Source organism: Prinia subflava, chromosome 6 (assembly GCF_021018805.1).
Source record: "Prinia subflava isolate CZ2003 ecotype Zambia chromosome 6, Cam_Psub_1.2, whole genome shotgun sequence".
Taxonomy (NCBI): Eukaryota; Metazoa; Chordata; class Aves; order Passeriformes; family Cisticolidae; genus Prinia; species Prinia subflava.
Window position 1 is genome coordinate 30,849,420 of NC_086252.1, and position 19,051 is coordinate 30,868,470.

General features: G+C 38.9%; 1 protein-coding gene across 1 annotated transcript in view; it reads left to right on the top strand.

Annotated features, from left to right (window-relative positions):
* Nucleotides 1-601: 601 nt before the first annotated feature.
* The window catches only part of CCDC93 (coiled-coil domain containing 93), a 31,860-nt gene continuing 13,410 nt past the window's right edge, over nucleotides 602-19,051 (top strand). Inside the window, exons 1-11 of the mRNA XM_063400936.1 lie at nucleotides 602-758; nucleotides 1,785-1,898; nucleotides 3,554-3,648; nucleotides 6,115-6,226; nucleotides 8,746-8,844; nucleotides 9,889-9,945; nucleotides 12,353-12,453; nucleotides 13,546-13,585; nucleotides 14,990-15,082; nucleotides 15,557-15,607; nucleotides 16,570-16,656. Coding sequence (XP_063257006.1) covers nucleotides 717-758; nucleotides 1,785-1,898; nucleotides 3,554-3,648; nucleotides 6,115-6,226; nucleotides 8,746-8,844; nucleotides 9,889-9,945; nucleotides 12,353-12,453; nucleotides 13,546-13,585; nucleotides 14,990-15,082; nucleotides 15,557-15,607; nucleotides 16,570-16,656 — 891 coding nt within the window. The 5' untranslated portion in view covers nucleotides 602-716. The remainder of the gene's footprint in view (nucleotides 759-1,784; nucleotides 1,899-3,553; nucleotides 3,649-6,114; nucleotides 6,227-8,745; nucleotides 8,845-9,888; nucleotides 9,946-12,352; nucleotides 12,454-13,545; nucleotides 13,586-14,989; nucleotides 15,083-15,556; nucleotides 15,608-16,569; nucleotides 16,657-19,051) is intronic.

Below are 19,051 nucleotides of genomic sequence, written 5' to 3' on the forward strand. Positions count from 1 at the left end.
CGGGAAAGTGGTGGAGCTACCCTGGAAGTGTGTAAGAAGAGCCTGGAAATGGCCCTTGGGGCCATGGTCCAGTGGACATGGTGGTGTTCGATGTTGGATCTGATCTCAGAGGTCTTTTCCAACCTAATTGATTCAATGATTCTGTGACCTGTGTGCAGGAGAGAAAAAACAGAATTAAACTCCACTTAAGCTGTTAGGTCACCAAAGGAAACGGCTGGCAATGAGAAGTGTCAGCGCCCAGCCGGGCATGAGCGGCTGTGAGGCGCCTCGCAGTGACAACGCTCAGTGACTTGTCCTCCATGCTGGCGGGAGGCCTCAGGACCCCTTGCAAAAGGAAAAAAAAGAGAAAACAGCGGCGGCCGAAGGGCAGCGCCGCGAAGGGGAAGCGCCCGGGGCCCGCGGGGAGGAGCCGCGCTCTGAGGGGCCGCGGGCACGGGGGCACCCGGGGGCGCCCCCAAGGGCGCAGCCCGCGGGCGGGGCCGCGGCCGTAGCGCTCCGCGCAGCCCGTCAGTCACATGAGCCGCCGCCCTCCTTCGCCGGCACCCCTCGGCCGCGAATGGCACGGCCCGGATGCGCTTGTACGCAAGGAGGGTGCGGGCGAACCATTGAGCGGGGGCGGGGGAACCCGGCAGCCGCCGGCCGGGAACACCCCTTCGCCGGGGCGCTGCGGCGGCGGGGAGCGGACGTGACAGCGGCGCGGCCGGCGGCGGAGGGCGATGGGGGTCCCGCGGGGACAGGAGCGCCAGGCCCCGCAGGAGGTACCGGAGCCGCGTCTCTCCCTGCCCCCCGTTCCCCGGGCGCTGCCCAGGCGCGGCCGCTGTTCCTCCGGCCCCGCTGCACCGGCGTCCCCGGGATCCCCGCCTGCTCCTTCCCCTGGTTCCCGGCCCTCGCCGGGAGCGCGGGGCTCGGTGCCGCGCAGCGGACCGGGCGCGGGGGGCGCGGGGAGGCCTGCGGGGCTGCCGGCAGCGCTGTGCGGGTCACCTTCGGTGCTCCATCCCCTTCCCGTGTCCCCTCTGCCAGCCCGGCTCGGCGGGTTCCCGTGGGAGGGAGCGGAGAGGAGCAGGGTGCCCAAAGGATCGGAGGTGGGAAGGGTGTGCAGGTGGGTCCCTGCGGCCCCTCGGGGCAGACCTGCAGCCCTGTTCTCTCCGGCCTAGGGCCGAGGTGTTTGGAGCTCTGTGGCTCTAGGAAATCACGTGTATGCCTGGAGCTGTGGGGTTTCATCCTGTACGGTGGGGACAAAAGCCCTGGGACGGGCTGGCTGTGCTGTGAGGCTTCGGAGCACTGAGGCTGTCCGAACTGCCCGTCACAGCTTACTTTGGTTACTGTTGTGCTTCGAAATTGCGCTGCCCAAAAAGTGGAATTCCGTGTGTCTCCTCCCGTTTTTGTAGAAGAATTAGAGAAGCGTGTCCTGGTTTCAGCTGGGATAGAGGTTAAATTGAGGTGTGTGATTTTATGAACCCTGAAATTGAAAGAAATGTGTGAAATGGAGAATAAATTAACTGACCTATGGCAATAGGACCATCTCAGTAGTTGGAGGCAAAACGGTGGACCAGGAGTTTGAACAGCAAAAGCAGATTAAAGTATTTCAGTGAATGAAAGCATGTGGTGTTAAATCTATGTAGAAATGTATTACCTGTTTCTTTAATGTCTTTCAAATTAACAATCAAGTTGCTAATGGAAGGCAGGTTTTCTCTAATACGTGGTCTGTGTGTTAGGCTCGGAAAATGCTCATTCTTCAAATGAATGAGAAAAGCTGAATTAATATTTTGTTGTTTGTTTATCAGGTTGAAACAAGAGAAGATGAGGAACAAAACATCAAGCTGACTGAAATCTTGGAGCTGTTGGTGGCTGCTGGGTATTTTCGAGCAAGAATCAAGGGGTTATCACCCTTTGACAAGGTGAGGCCAGTACAGTATTTTTAAACTCCTCTTTTAAGTGTAAGAGGCTTATATATTTTGCCAGTTTGCCAGCAATTCTAGGTGACTTTATAAAAGACAGTGGCAACCTATGAGGCTTCCCTGTGTGAATAATTCTTCAAGTGACCTAGTTTCAGACAGACAGGACCTCCTCAGTCTTGAAAGATATTTTTGTGCAGTGAGGCTGTTTTAGACCAGACAATTGGATACAAACTAGCTGCTGTCTGCTTTTTTGTGCCTGCTATGGCCTCTGCTAGAGTTGCATACAGGGAATTTTCCTCCCTCTCCCAATAGCAGTTAGAATAGTGAGTCTTTGGGTAGTTGGAGATAGCATGGTAATTTTAAAAACAACATTGATGAGAAATGAGGAAGTAATGTCTGTGTAACAATGGAACAGTTAGCCTGATGAGATTATTTGGGGCTGTTTTTACATATCTTTAGAATGTCATATTTGTTAATCTTTCATTGTCCGAGACAGGAAGTGAGCAAAGTTCAGGTTGAAGAGAGATTTCTGAATTGCTTTAATGCTGACTCTGTGAGAAAATCCTGAACCAAAGTTTGAAAACACAGAACTACAGCGGCCTTGAAATGGATTCTTCTGTTTCCTGCTCTGTCTTTGATCATAGCACAGCCACACTTTGCAATGCAATTTTATTTTATTCTAACTCCTTGGTGTTGCTAACAGTCACTGCTCAGGAGTCTGTGCTCACAGAATAGTTTCAAGGAGACTGCCTTAGGATGGAACATTGTTGCATTTATGGGTAGGAATCACTTATGGTTACTTAAATTTTAAAGTTACCAATTCATGACAGTGCCCAACCTCACCCAAGTGAGCCGTGCTGCTGGAGGTGATCACGCTGCTAATGCAAAAGGGATATGCAGGTTATCAGTGCCAGAGGGGAGTGTGAGAGGAAAAATGTGTCAGAAGCCAAGGTTCCTAATCTGCTGTATGATGTTAGCAAGTTACTCCACATTTTAATCCCCTTTTCTCTTCTTTATCTTTGCATGCATTTAGATTATCTTGCATATGTGTATGCGAGATTGTCTTTAAATATTTATGTAAAGTTGATGAAATGGCTCAGGAGTGTAAATATGCCTGTGTCAGAATAGGGCCTGAAATAGAGATTTCTGCAGAGCTGGGGATTTCGAGTGCTGTGCTGATACTGTGTCTAACATTTTGTGTTGCATATGTCAGCAAGCAAGAAATAATAGTAGCAAAGTCGTATATAAAAAGGTAAATGTAAGACTGCAGTAATTATAATCCTTGATGAAATTTTAATATTGTGACTTTTTAGAGGTCATTTAAGATACAGTTGTATTTTATCCATTTTTTTGGTTTGGTTTTCTTTTTTCAGTCTGAGAGCTGTTTCAAAACTAATATGTAGAGCTCAGAGAGGAATTTAGATTGTCAATAACTGCTGGGTTGGTTTCTGTCTTCTTGTACATGTGTATTGTGTGCAGTATTGTATGAAGTTGGTATGGTTATGTTATCTGAGTCTGTCTTAGAGCAGAGAGGATACTGAGGATAGTGAGATTACCAAGATGTAGTTTCTAAAATAAATAAAGCCTTGAAGATGTATTTGGGTTTAGCTCTTCAGTTTAAAATGGCCCTGACCATGCTGTTTGTCCTTGGCCAGGTGGTGGGAGGCATGACCTGGTGTATCACTACCTGCAGCTTTGATATCGACGTGGATTTATTATTTCAGGAAAACTCTACTATTGGTCAAAAAATGTAAGTTGATTAAATGGCAAATGGGGGATTTTTCTTCTTAGAAAATAAAAAGTGGATGGGGAGGGGGAAGTTACCTGCTATGTTTCTAAGAAAGAGTTCTAGTTTGACTTTTCTGCTTTTGAGGACTGCCTCTTTACAAAACAGTGCACAGGTCTATAGGTTTCTCAGAACGTAGTTCCACAAATTCTAAATGCAGAAAGAAGCTTATTTTTAAAAGGCAGGGCTACTGCCTTTGGGCTGCCATGTTCTTATATTCCTACCAGGCACTGAAAGCATTTATGTGGCTCCACACTGAACTGAATCGGGAACGGATCCAAATTAAAACCTACCAAACCCAAAAAAACCCAAAAGAAAAAAAAAGAAAATGGTTTTAACATGAATGAATTCCTGGATCCATTTCTCTGTGCAGCTGCACAGATGCTTGTGCTGGCACAAGGGGATGATGCAGGGGCCAAAGCAAAGGGCAGAAGGAGACCACGCTGCTGGAAGCTGGAGTGCAACATTAGAAGGCATTCCCTGATTCCCTGTGTCTGCAGTTCTGCTGTGTAAATAACCTCTGACTCCCTTTTATGGCTCTGGGTTGGAGTTGTAGGCATCAGCAAACAGAATTTAAAGCATGTTATTGTTGCCAAAATAGTTACCCATACTGAGGAGGATGATTTCCTTCCTCAGGGTGACCCAATGAGAACATTTTGTTTGGATTCATTTCTTATGCGTGGAATTTGCTCATAAGACAGCTAATTCCTGTACCAGGGAGGTTATAGATGTTGTTTATGCTGGGAAAGGGAATACATTCTAAACTCCATCATTTTTTTTATGTGTATCTATGATGAAAGAACCATAATTAAAATTTGCAGGAAATAAGATTAGCCTGGCAAGTTACAGTGGTATGAAGAGACTTATTTACTCAGTGCAGTTAAAAAGAACATATTTCTGTGTTTTCTTGGAAGTCATAGAGCATTGGCAAGGCTTTTCAAAATAAATATTCATGGGTATTGCAATCCCATTTGGAGACACTCAAATCATCATAGATAACTAACTACATAAAGCATTGCTGAGTGCAAAGAATTAAGTAGAGACCAGGAATGAAAATGGTGTGGGTACTTTTTATCTTTGTTATCCTTAAGAACAACAGTGTAGGAAATAGTTAAGTTGTTCTCAAAACATTCTTTTTCCAGCTGACTGGATACAAAACTGGCAAAACAAAAACCAGGCTCCTCTCCCAAAACAGCAACAATGATTTATTTGTAAATCTAAAGTGTTCAGAATCATAGGAGCATAGGCTGTTTTGATGTCCATGTAATGTTTGTGTTGGTAGAGGCTCAGGGCTTCTGTGGTGGTTTCAAGATAAAGAAAAGTTAAACTGTGTTTTCTCAGTATTATTCCAAAGTGATGGTGTTACACCATTGTGATGGAGTCCTGTTATTGAATTGCTGGGCTGAAATAAAAATGGAAACATACATTACCAGAGGATCTTGCATCTATTGGATAAATAGCTTTCATTTTAAATGCATTTGCTTTGACTGTGCTTCACTTCCCTTTAGGAAGTAAAACATTTCAGGCTCTGTTCCCAGATTTGGTCACTGTCTCATATCTCTTGATGCCCTTTTGTTCTTCCAGGATCTTAATTGTCCATTTGGACAGTACTAAATATCATTGAGCTCAGTACTGCACCAGTTTTGTTTTTTTCATGGGGAAATAGCTTTGATTTTCCAAGTGAAGTTTTCATCCTCAGTAGTTACACCTGCTTTAAAAATGTACATGCCAACATTGACAGCAAAAATCCCCTTGTGCCTTAAAATTAGGTATTCAGTAGAAACAGGCTGAATTTCTTGCAGATGGATCCCTTGTGGCAGGGTAATCCTTTCACTTAACCACTTCTTACTGAGTTCTGCCATCAGATTGCTGCCAGCAAATTCAGTTTTAGTCACTTGAAAAGTATGTGAAGTGTACTGTGTATTTAGCTTTTGAGTGTAGTATGTATTTAAATTCATTACATTTCAGGAGTAACATCAAGATATATTTTGAGAGTTCTGCTAAATACAGTTTTAAGTCTTTGCATTTGATTCTGGACTTTCTTGGAGTGCACATCTCTTACTTAATGTAACTGTTCTTAAAGCTACTGTCTCTTAATGTTGGATATTCACTATAACGTGCAAAGGTGTTTGTATATCTTATATGGGTATTTTATCTGTCCAGGCATGCAGATCTTGACATTTTCTGTAACAGTTAAATGAATTTCCAATGTAGGAGCTTAATCATTGGACTAATCACCTCTTCACACGCTGATGATATAAATAGTGCCTGTAAAAGCTGTTTTGTAAATGAGTTTGATTGCTTTTCATTATATAAAGTGGAAGTGACTTGAGGGAATCTTTGAACTACTGTGTTTGCAAAAATAATCTGTGCTTTACAAAAGAAAAATTTACCATATATACATCTGTCTTTTTGTTGTTTCTCTGATAGTGCCTTGACTGAAAAAATCGTGTCAGTATTGCCAAAAATGAAGTGTCCACATCGTTTGGAACCACATCAGATCCAAGGACTGGATTTCATTCACATATTTCCTGTTGTACAGGTAATAATTTCATAGTGTATTGATACTTCGCTGAAAAAGGCCTTATGGCCTTTTTGCTTTCATAAACTTGCATAAAAAATGGAACAAAGCTTTGAATTATTGTTCAACTCTTTATTTAACTTCAGAATAAGTAAGCACAGAGAAGTAGTTTGAATTTATGTTTTCAAAGAGTTAAGTTACATTATGGATTATAGAGTTTTTAAGTACTGTTTGATCCACATTTAGAAAGTAAACAAACCAAACTCTGGATTCTTTGCAATGGAGTCGGATTGTGCCTGTTGTGAAATGCCTGCTTAAAGAACCCAAAGTTTAATCTCCTTGTGGAATGTGATAGTCTGCTTTGGCAGACTAGGAACTAGAACCAAAACCTTACAGAACAAATACCTTACAGTCTGTGTTTAAGCTTATGGAGTAAGGTACACAGATAGACCTTGAATCAGAAGGATGTGAATAGGGAAAAGCCACTGGGGTCATTTCTTTCAGCATCATTCATCCTTATTTCCTATCACTTAAAAACTGTGCTCTGACAAGTGATCCTCTTACTGTGTATTTGTTGAGCACCACTAACTCATGTGCCTCATTCTCAAGTTTATTAAGATTTCAGCTAACACTTGATGTGTTCCAGTTACATGTGGTATTTTGAGAATCCTTGGCATGCTGTTATCATTTTTTGATTTTCCTTTCATCTCCACACAGAAAGATATCTTTGACAGATAGGTCAAAGTTAAGTAAGCTTCTTTTTCATTAAATATCTCCTTACCTCATGCCTGTGAAGGAATTTAGCAAGCAAGAATTGAATCTAAATTTCAGTCTGTAAGAAGTGGGAAAAACTTCCTGGTGTTCTTTCCTGTCACCTTCTAGTTGGAGGCTCCTGAGGAAAACCACACTTAACTGCACTCCCAACAAAACATTCTGTGGTGTGTGCTACTCTTCCACAGCTTTCAGGCTGTGATGGTGCTGCTTAAGGTGGAAAGTTTGTATCTTGCTAATGGGAGTTTTTGCTTCTGAACCCTTATTTGCTACATAGAAAAAAAAAATGGCCCAGGTGAGTTTCTTGCCCTGGGCACTTGATGGCAATGAATAAATTTATTTATCAAACACTAGGCTTCTTTCATGGGAAATACTCCCATGTAAATCGTCCTTCTGTAAAAACAATAGCACTAGGCATTCTTTTCTCTCACCTGCCTTATCCCAAACCAGGATTTGGGATATTACTTCTGGAAAGCACGAATATTAACTCTAAACAGGGAGGAAATCTACTTTTGAGTTTCTCTGAGAGCAGTGACTCTCAGTATTTGTAGCTGGCCAGTACATGACAGAGCTGACCCATACTTGGTGATGAAGTCTTTTTTGATGGGCTTAGTTTTTGGTATGTAGAGGATTTTTGTTTAAAAACTGTGGCTTTCTGTCAGATCCCTGTAAAGTTTTGCCTGCTCCAGGTATGTCAGGTTCCTCATTTTATCCCAGCCAAGACAGACTTTCAAGAAAATTTGTTGGTGTCACCAGAATACTGTGTTCTGAAAAAGACCATGCAAAATATAAAATGCTGGCTACACTGTGTAGGAATTATGTATTTCAATAATGGCACTTCATTAAAAGCCCTGTTAAAATCAAGATTTCACTTGCTATCTGTAAATCTCAAATCAGTTTCCAAATAATACAAAAAGCTTGCTCTTAAGCCTGGCATTGTGTCCCATTAGCTCTTGCACTGTGCAAGAATTTAGATGGATCCTTCCCTACAGGAAGAAATTAGGCTGCGTTGGCTCACTGCCATAGACTGTAGCAGAACTTTAAAAAAAAAAATCTAACAAATATTCCATTGGGCAGAAATGTCATTGTTCTTTCTAATAAATTCTGCATATGATCAGAAGCAAAAGTATGTACACAATCTTAAGTTGAGATGTGCTTGGTAATTAATAGTCTTCATCTCATGTTGTCATCGTGTTTGCCTCACTTTCCAGGGGTTCCTGGTTATAGCACAGGAAACAGTTGCTGGTTCAAACTTGGATCCCACAATTGATCTCATCTCTTCTGTGACCTCGTGCACAGGCTGTCAACAGCCTGCAAGATTTATCTTCTCCAGCATTGTTTAAAATGTACTTCAATATTTTGTGGCTTTTTGTGTGGTCTTATAAATGTCAGAAGAAGTCTTTTTTCTTGCACAGGCATGTGGTTCTTCATGAACACTTCATAGGCTTGAAGATACATCTTTTTATGGTGGAGCTGTAGTCTTTTAAAACAGTGAGTGATCTGTAGTAAGAGAATTTCATAGAAGAAACATATGCACAGAAGAAGAAGAAATGTTTATAAAGTAGCAGATGTTTTATAAAGTAGCAAATACTGACAGATTTTGTTAGGATTAGGCCAAAGAGTTGCCATGTTTACAAATAAGTCACATGTTCTTGTTTCTGTGCTTAAAAAGGTAATTTTAGCTTTTATCATTTATTTAAAAATTAGGCAGTAGTTTGGTGCTTGCTCTATTATTCTTTTGTTTTCAGCTGATACTTTTTTTTTTTCAGTGGCTGGTGAAACGTGCAATAGAAACAAGGGAAGAAACGGGAGATTATGTCCGTTCTTACTCTATATCACAGTTTCAAAAAACTCACAGACTGCCAGAGGTAAGGTCAAGGCAGATCTTGTTTCTGTTATAATAAGTCAGATGTTCCGGTGCAGTACCAGCCTCACAGCTCTGAAATCCACACACTTTACCAGAGCTGCTTTTGCTATCACTTTATGAATGACTCCTAAAGGAATCCCCTACAAATTTGTCTGGGAAAAAATTTAAGCATTATTGTGACAAAAAATTTGTAGATTCTGGTTAACTTTTGCCTAATGATTGTCTTAGTTATTCTGCAGTATTTGGTATTTTTGTGTCATTCTAGCTGTTTAGAAACACCTAGCATGCTGTGGAGAAGCTAACATAGCTAATTGAGAATTAATGTGCTGTTAATACTCTATAATTTGGGCTTTCTTTCAGAGTGCTGAAAGGCAGCTCTTGTCTTCCTGTATCCACACCCCAAAATTTGTTCCTGAAAACTAGGTTTATAAAAAAACTTCATTCAAAAACTGAACTGTTCTTCAGCAATGATATGAAGTTTCCTTGGTAGAGGAGGGGGAATTGAATGAGCTTGGATAAGTGCCTGTAGTTCTGTTCATACATATCACAAGGCAATTCCATTTTTAACATCTGGAAGTTTTGTCCCTTAGTAACAGGATTAAAGGTAGATGTCCCTAGTATTGGGATAGACAGATTTAATTAACTTGGTGGTTTTGATTTTGATTTTTTTAAATTATTATCTTTAATGCTTAGAAACTAAAATAACAGTAGAGGAAACTTCTTTTTTCCATATCAAGTCTATCCCAGCTTCATTTCTTAATAGTATAGTAAAGACTGGAGATCCCAGTAGTGGGCTGGGATTGCTTTTGTGTCAGGTACTGCCTAGGCAGGCAGCAGCCAAAACTGTACACAGTTCTGATCACCTGTCTTCCATCTGAAGGCAGAAGCAAATACTTTCCTGTGTTACAGCAGGTCACTTGCATCTCACCAAATCATTGGGCAACTCAGAAACTGTTTGACTGCTTTGTTTCACAGAATCATTAGAATGTTTGAGATTTAGTCTCCATTCCTGGTATTTTTAATTACCTTCGCTAATGTCTTTCAGGATGATGAGTTCATGCAAAGAAAAGAGAAGGCACTGAAAACAGTTACTGATATCTTTGTAAGTATGTTAGATTTCTCTTTTTTTTATGACCAAGTGAGTGGTTTTAGTAATGAAATGGTGGTGGTTAATTCTGCTGAGCCTAATATACATGGTTAAATTACAGCATGTGTTTGTAGAATAACATTGCAATGAAAGTCTCCAGGTGATGACCAGTGTAACTCCTTTGTTAATCTGTTTGAATAATTGACCTTACTTTGGAAATTTCAATTAGCCTCTAAAGTCTTGTTCCCCATGATTTAATTGGGCTTTTTAATTATTAGCAGACTTACAATGAGTCTTTTGCTCCAGCTAGAAACACTTGCCTTTCCAGTGAGACATGTATTCTGTTTTACAAGTTAGCTCACCCACTACATAGGTATCATTGCATAATTTATGCACCAGTGTAGCCCTTTGCACTGAGAGACAATGCAAACCTGTGTGAGAAAGCAAATTCCAAATGTATGTTCTATCAAGTAGCACTTGAAACTCATTGGGCTTCTGCTTATGTTCAATTTTCAACATAATTGTCCTGATTTTTCAAGTGTGCCCTTTACCTGCACTGTCTTTAAATAGCACTAAAGATTCTGTATCCAAGTGGCTGATCTTGACCTTGTCACTGAAGTGGCAGAAACAAAATTATCATAATAGTGTTATGGGACACCAGTACCTAAAGTTTTCAGTGTAATTTTAAAAAATAAAGAGGATATTTGATTAGCAGTGATGAAGGGTTGCCTTTGGTTACTGAGAACCAGAAGTATTTACAGGGCTTAGTGTTTATATTCTATTCATTTGTACTCTGTCTTCTATTGTGCCTCACAGATCTCTAGTTTGTAGCTGCATCTTTATGGTACATAAAGTTTTCACACTTGTTCATCATTGCTTAGAGTGTCATTAGCCAAACACCTTTTCTTTAAACAGAGGAGCTCTGTCAGGATCATGTCTGCTACAGCTGGCACCTGATCTTCTTAACCAAAGATTACTTCATGAGATCTGTTAAGGCATTTAGGCATGAGTCTAGAACACACAGAATGAATTTTCAAGGCAGAATGTGCAAAGCTTTCCTATCTATCTGTAGGAACTGTAAGGAGGAGAAGGCGCCCATTAGATGAAGGTTCTTTTGCAGGTCACCTTTAAATCATTGTGCATAAGATTAGTCTGTGGTGTGAATTCATTATTGTAACTGATCTGAGGACCTCCCCTTTTTCCTCAAGGGGACAGTACCCTGAGATTCATGGTCATAGTTTAAAGGTTGGGAAAGGGAATGTTAAATATCAGTGATGGTCATTGGAATAAGGACTACTGCTACTGAAAGGAGACTGAGGTTATCTTGCAGTGGTTTTGTTCAACTACTCATCAATTACCTGATTCCAAGACTGGTATGATGCCTAAACTTCCTGTAGCACAAGTATAAAATACAATATCATCATAAAAGCTGTAATTATTTTTATGATTTATATTGCCTTCTTGTAGATGTGAAGATACATTTAGTGGTCGTAAAAAGCTTTTTCATGTGACAGTCAAAAATGCAGCAAGATTGAATAGCTGCAAGCAAATATGACAGAAATTAAGATTAAAAATGAAGTAAAAATTGTAAAGGGCGACAGACAAATTCAGGAGAAGCTTGCCAAGGAATATTGTCAATTTTCACTTGTTTGAAGTCTCCACTTTGGGATTACATCTTTGAAAAAGATGGAAAGCCATTCCAGCAGTGTTATGGTGCAGGAATTGTTTGTTGAAAATAATAGTTTGTGTGGTACAGAAAGCCAGATCAAAAAAGAAATGTTCTCCCTTTTGTTTTTAAATTGGAAGCAGCTATCAGTACAAAATACTTTTGAATCCTTGTTTCATTTCATAGATTGTTGTCCAGGTATTGGATTATACTGAGATAGCAGGAGATTAAAGTAATTTTGCAACCGAACTTCTTGAGACACTTTTGTTCCTTAAATTGTAATAAAATCTGCTTTAATTCCATTTTAAGCTGTGATCATTGAATAAATAATAATTGAATTTAATTATCTAATCAGAGATTAAAAATAGAATTAATTCACAAAGGAGGCAACATTTCTAGACATGGCATTAGCCAAATCATTTTAATAGATGTTGAGTGTGTTACTTTTTACTCTTCTTTCAAATATGACAGAGGAGATGGTTGAGACATTGTTTCATGTTAAATACTAATTTATATTTTTTTAATTAACTATTATAATTTATAATTTTATACTTAGACAAATTCTATAGCAAACAACTTAGAAATTAATTTAGTAAGGTTTTATAATGTAACTCCAAAAAGAAAAAGTGAAGGATGTTTATTTGGGTAAGTATATTGAGTTGGACAGCAAACAGTGTGTATATCACTTTAGATAATATTTCCTCATTTATTTTAGAAACCCCTTTACAAGCTCTGAACTCCTTCACTGTCTTGCAGGAGGTTTACAAGCCCCAGAGAAAATACAAACGTCAGACAGGAGCTGAGGAACTGCTGGATGAGGAATCAAAGGTTCATGCTACACTTCTGGAATATGGCAGGTGAAAGGCTTCATTTAGCTCTCTCTGGATTTTGTAGTGTGTATTACAAGCAGTACAGATAAAACTTGGGCTGTGGTAGGGTTTTTCCTATTGCTTCAGAATTGAACTGTTTCAGATTTACTCCTGTTTGGTTTCAGATTTTGTTTCCTTACCCTATAAATTCTCTGGGGACTGGCCACTCCTCATATTTGTGAACCATATTTTGTACAGTGGGAGAGCAGGTTTTGTGCTCCTTCCAGGATGGGTTTTTTTAACATACTTGTTTGTTATAAAAATGGCTTAAATACATCATCCTTCTAGGTAGTGTGTGTCAATCAATATTGATTTTTTGCAAGCAATCCACTGAAAATTTGATGAAAAAGGACCTGCAGTTGCTGTTGCTTCTTTTTCTAGTTCTCATGTGGTTCCTGCATCGGGAGGCTGAATCATGGTCAAATGTTTTGTCTTCTCACTTTCCTGCAAAATTTCATTCAGAGACAAAGTTATCCAGGCTTTCACGTTTTCATTATCTCTGAAAGTCCCTCTGGTTTACTGAGAGCTCTCCAAACACATAAAAATGAAGTTACAGAGCTTCTATTTCTAGTTTCTGTTTCCAGTTTTCTTTTCACACTTTAGTGGTAAGGACACTGTGTCTCCTGCCTGAGATCTTAATAATTAACGCGTGCAGATGACATCTGAATTCTGTTTTATGTCTTCTGGGGCTTCTTTTCCCCCAAAGCCATTGATTTTTTGATTTCTCAAAACTCATTGTTTTGAGTAGTTTCCTTTTAACAATAATATGGACTGTGGTGCAATAGCTCAGGATTAACTTTCAAATGGGAAGAGGGAATTGCTTTTTCCTTTAATGAGCTTTACCTGACAGTATTTTTTAGAAAGTCAAGATTTGCAGATCTTGAAAGGAATAGATAGATCTGACACCATTCTGTAAATATGCTCCAGTACCTGCTTATTTAGTTTACTTGAAAAATTTCAAAACTAATTTGATCCTGGCTCTTGGTGCATATCTTATGTTGAAAATTGATAAAAACTTGAGGTATTTGTGAAAGTCATAAACAACAGGATTTTTCCTTCATGTTACTATTGTTCTTTTAGGAGATACGGATTTAGCAGACAAGCAGGAAAAACAGAACAGGTAAAAAATGAACTGATTTAAAATACTCAAATTGTGGGAAGAATTGCATTGTTGAATTGTTGGTTACTGTTAAATGTTAAAAGAATACAGCAGAATAAACAGCCATAACTTCTATTGGTAACAGATCTTTAAATGGCTAACTGGAACTAAAAATCTGCATGCCATGAAAGGTGGAATTGTTTACCCTTTTTAAAGAATTTTCTTTACTCCGCTCACACATCACATTTTGTAAATATTTTTTTGTTTAGAAGTAAGAGGGTTTGGGCATTGTGTTTGTTTTGGTTTGACTTTTACCGTTAGGCAATGACATATCTTGTCTGTTTTGTGTCTTTTAACTGAGTGTTCCATAATGTGATCATTAAAGGGTTTTTCTTATTAAAATTCGACTTGGTAAGAAATATTGTAGACATTTATTGCAAAACACTTTGTTTAATGTGATAGAGTATGCCATAAATATACCATGCCATAAATAAATCATTGTCTTTCTTGAAAATTAGCATCCTTGCTGTGCTTTTGATGATTCTGGAATCTTAAAATGTCCATAAAATACAGGGTACCAGCAGTTTTGTTATTTCAGTGCAGATATTAGTTTAGCTACAAGTTTTTATTACAGACAGAGATAATGAAGATAAAGCATTAAACACGTCATGGAGCCAACAATACATTGAGTAGATTAAAGTTGCTCTTCTTCATTATCTCAGTATTCCGCATACAAATGTCACATTTAATTTTTTATAAATGGAGATCTTTCCCAGTCTAGGCATGCCTGTTTTTCCCTCAGAGTAACCACTACTCATGTTTATAGAGTTCATTTTGTTTCTTCAAAAATTCTGTTGCCTTTGGGAGATTGTATATTAGATGTTCATCCTGATTGTTGCGGGAGCTGAGTCCCAGCAAGGCAGAAGTGGACAGAGAAATGGGTCAGTGGTGCAGTAGAGTGACCTAGAAATTGAGTCTGGCTGTCCCCAGTTCTCTTTCCTTCAGTGGTACAAATTCTCCTAACTGAACCAGGCATGTCTGCACTTTTTATGTTGCATGTTTGTTACGCCAATATGAAGTTGCAAAAACAATATATGTTAAAAAAAATAAATCAGTCTTGTCCTGTGTAGTAGGCATTGTATTCTGGGTTGTGTCCTGAGGTTGGCAGCTCTCAGAAGGCTGTGGAATAAGGAATCTTTGGAACAGATAAATCCATAGGAAGCCAGAGACACAGTTGGAACACTTGTGAGAAATCAGGAAGGCTTACATTGCAGTTGGCATGATTTGGTGGGTGAGGATGTTCCAGTAGCTGAAATATGTTCATAGAAACAGAACAGCTGCATGCCAGTTTTCTCCTTGATGTCTTTCTTAACACTTTAGAATATTGGAACAAGATATAATGAAGTCTCAATTTTTCTTTCAAAGGCTGAAGATAAAAAAGCAGTGCTACCTCCAGGGCTTGCAGCAGCAGGGAAGGCTGAGCCTTGTGATGAAGATGACCTTCAGGCTGCTGAGGAGGTGAGCCCAGACACAGTAGGCATGGGAGGGACTAACCTGGGGGGAGAGCAGCCATTTTTGCTGCCCAGTTGTTCTCCAAAAAAAAAAAAGGAAAATTTCCATGGTTAGTTGAAGTGAGAGTAGCTTCCCACAGGAGAATACAGAGCTTGAAACTGATGCACAAAATTAATGCTTGTTGAAGTTTAATACCCAGAAACACTGGGGTTTTTTTTCTGGAATCTGAACATTTTCTTAAAAGGTTGATTTTTGGTTGACAGTGGGAGCTGAATAATCTGAGTGAATGTTTAGTGTTACAGGAATTTTTCCTTAAATTTGGTAACTTTAGCCACCTCTTCTTTTCACAGACTTAGTACCCCATTACATGCTTTAAAATGCACATTATATGATACTAATTATATGTATGTATTCCTGGCAGAAAAAAGCTAAACAACAGAAGTTAAATTGTTATGTATAATTCTTCATATTTTGCTCTAGCTTCGCATTAAAACTCTGATGACTGGAATGGCTGCGATGGCAAAAGAAGAGGTCAGTAGCATTAAAACCTGATACAGCTTTGTTTAAATTATGGTTGATTGTGGTAATTATTCTTAAAATCAGACTGCTGATTCAGGTCTGAAGTCTTGGAATGACTGTGTTTAAATTTGCATAAGGAGAGTGCATAAAAAAAGGTTGAATTAGGAAGAGAGTAAATTTTACAAGGCTAATTACTTCATCATTTTCCCTGAAATGATGACGACAATATAAATAAATGGTTTTGAATGGTTTCTACAAGAATTTCAGAGGAAAGACATCACTCTGCTGCTACTCAGGATGCACTATCTAACTTTATTCATCTTGTGAAGTTATTCAGATGATTACTGGGGAGAGTGCTGGAAAACTCTGTGCCTTTCAAGCTTCTTTTCAAAGCAGTTATAAATAAACAACAACATTAATCCAAGACACAGAAAATACTGGATATGTATCTTTTTAATTTGTTGTATTTAATGATATAATGGAACTTATAGTCAGTTCTTTGATTTCTGGGTGAAAGGACTGGGAATAAATTCAGTTGTTAAACATTGTTTCTGTTTATGCTGGAGTCAGAAAGAAAGGGTAATAATGATTAGTCTGAGTTGATTGACATGCTTTCTACTGAAATCCATTGTAGAATTCAGTTCTGTTTGAAAACTGGTTTTATACATGCATGCAGTTCAAAGGTGATATCTTGCACACACCTGCATGTGAATTTCAGCAAATGCAAAATTCAGTATAAAGAATAAAAAATAAGTTTCTAAAAGATGAATAAAAATTTACTAAAAGGATTTAAGTGAGAAATTTCTATCAGCAGAATTAGGTTTGGGGGATGGAATGTTTCCTGGACTTTTCTTATGATTTGAGATTTTTACTCATTGTACAAATTTCTGTTTTAAATTAGAACTTATTGGAAATTGTTGTGTAAAAGTACAGGCAGTTCCAAAACTCCAAGTGTTTTCATGATACAATTGCAGGGCAAACTGACAGCAAGCACAGTTGGCCAGATTGTTGGACTCCAGTCAGATGAGATCAAGCAAATTGTGTCTGAATATGCTGAGAAGGTGAGTGTGTTACCTGAGTGGTGTTTGATAGCTCGTTAATTTAGGCTTTAACCTGCCAACTTCATTGCCATGATTCTCTAGAAGCACACTTCTTAATATCTGCTGTGGGCAGCAGCAGAGCCAGAGTTCAGCAAAGGACTTTATAGAGACTTAAACATACCCAGGCTTTTGGTGTGATAGTGCATATCCCTTTATGAATTGCACTCAAGATTAATTTGGGGTTTAAGCACCTGTCTAAATGCCTTCATGAATGAAGAGGGGCCTGAGTTGTATCTGTTCCAACTAGAGGCCTAAATTCTTGATATGCTTTAAAATGTTCAGTGTTAAGCAGTTCTGAAATAGAAATACAGTTCTGTGAGCCTGCTCAGAGAAAAGTCTAGGCCTCCTCCACTCAGATTTCCAGGTATTTGCACTGGACTCCAGTTCTCAGTTATGCCCTGGATTTGAAGTTTGGAATCTCATCTCATCAAACCTAAACCTTTGCTGCTTTGAGAAGTCAAAGCAATTAAATGTGTGTGTTTGCTCCAGTTACTGTGTTCAGCTGTGATCATTTTTTGCAGTAATGTAAAAAGAAAATCCGGCTCTTCAAGCAATTAATGCATACAATACATCACTGTCAGATATGAGTTATAGGTCGCTCTTACTTGTCCAATAGTCTTCTCATATTTCTTCCTTTTTGTTGACACATTTGAGGTATGGAGCTTTCCCATTTTGGAGATAAACCCTATAGCTCAACAGCAGATTCTTGGCCTTTCTTTATTATGAAAGATTGGAAGAACAGAAGCCCAAGGGTCATATTTCAATGTTACATTTCTTCTGTTCTGAGAGAAGGGAGCAGGACCTTGACTATTATAGTAGAACAATGATTAATACTCTGAAAAGTAAGAACTGATTCAAGTCAAGCCAAAAATAGATCACTTTTCAAATCTATGGGATGTGATTTAAAAAAATAGAATTTCTGTGCACGTATGAATGCACCAGGAAAAGAATTAAGGATGTTATCAAAGAGTCTATCAAAGCATCAGCAATGTTTGGGTGTAATTCTTATAGTCTTAGCCCCTGGTAACTGTACATAGCCTGGGAAATACAGCAGTGCTTATTTGTTTACCAGTGTCTTAATAGAATCCACAAGCCTAGCAAAGATAGCTGAGAAGCCAAATTCTAGGTGTGATGTTGCCATGGGCCAGGATCTTTCTTACAAGAGGCATTTTTGCAGATCAATGCTTATGATTTTCTGCATTTGCCCTTCCATTCTGCTGCCGTGTTAACCTGCTGAGTGAACTGCAGGAAGGATTGTGTCGTTCCTCACCTTCTAAAAACACTGGCAGAAAATTATTAATGAGGAAATTGATTATCTTTAAACAGTCGGAGACATTAGGGATGGTTCTTTCCCATTTTCAAAAAAGCAAGCTGTAAAGTTCATTTCTTGAAATATGATCCACTTTTTTTTAATGCCAAAGCTGTACTACATGGATTTTTTACTATTTCTGCAAACATCAGTCTCAGACTGGTTTAGCCCATGTTTCTTTTGCATTTCCATTTTTCTCCATTTATATCTTATGCAAGTAACAGGCTAAATGTGCGGTGAGAAAGTTTTGGAATGCATAACATGATGAAGGAATGTGATCTGACTAAATAATGAGAGGAATAAGTAAGACTGAGTGTGTATTTGTTGAGTAGTTCAGGGTCACAGGTGTTGCTTTAGAGGCTTTTCTTCCTTTCCTAACAACAAAAGCAAAGAAAGCCTGTGAATTGTTGGGTTAAGCCATCAGAATTGGTCTTTTTTTGCTGTGGATGTAAAAGCACAACAGATCATTAAGCTGTTCTTCAATATGAATAACAGAGAAAATGGAGAGGAGGAAGACTCTTATTTTCATTTAAAATTAAGCTGCTAACCCATCTGTCTAGAGTGGAACCAGGAGCAAATATGAGTGAAGAGTATATCACACTTCTTGTAGCATTTTAGCTGAATATGCATTGTAGCAGTTGTCAACATTTGTTAATTATTCAAAAAGCACTTAGTATTGAAGTCTTTGACAGGCTATAAATTAGCACTTGAGGTACTTGAAAATTAACTGGTTTTCTAATGAAATATTGGAAAATGGATTAGGTAGGAAAAAGAATTCTGAGTGCCTGAAGCAAATTGCCAAAACAGATGGATTTAAGTATTAAAGTGAAGACTTTCAAAAGGTACTATTAATTTTTAGGCAAATAATTCCTTAGAGATCAAGCTGTCACTGGTTTTAAATGATTCTTTTGTCTACTACAAATATACAAATTCTATTATAAATGTTATTTTAGATAAAGAATGTTTCTGTCAGCTTTGCTTTCACAATTCAGAGAGAGGAGGAGACTGGATCCATGTTGCTGTCCCTGTTATGCATTTATGAGACCC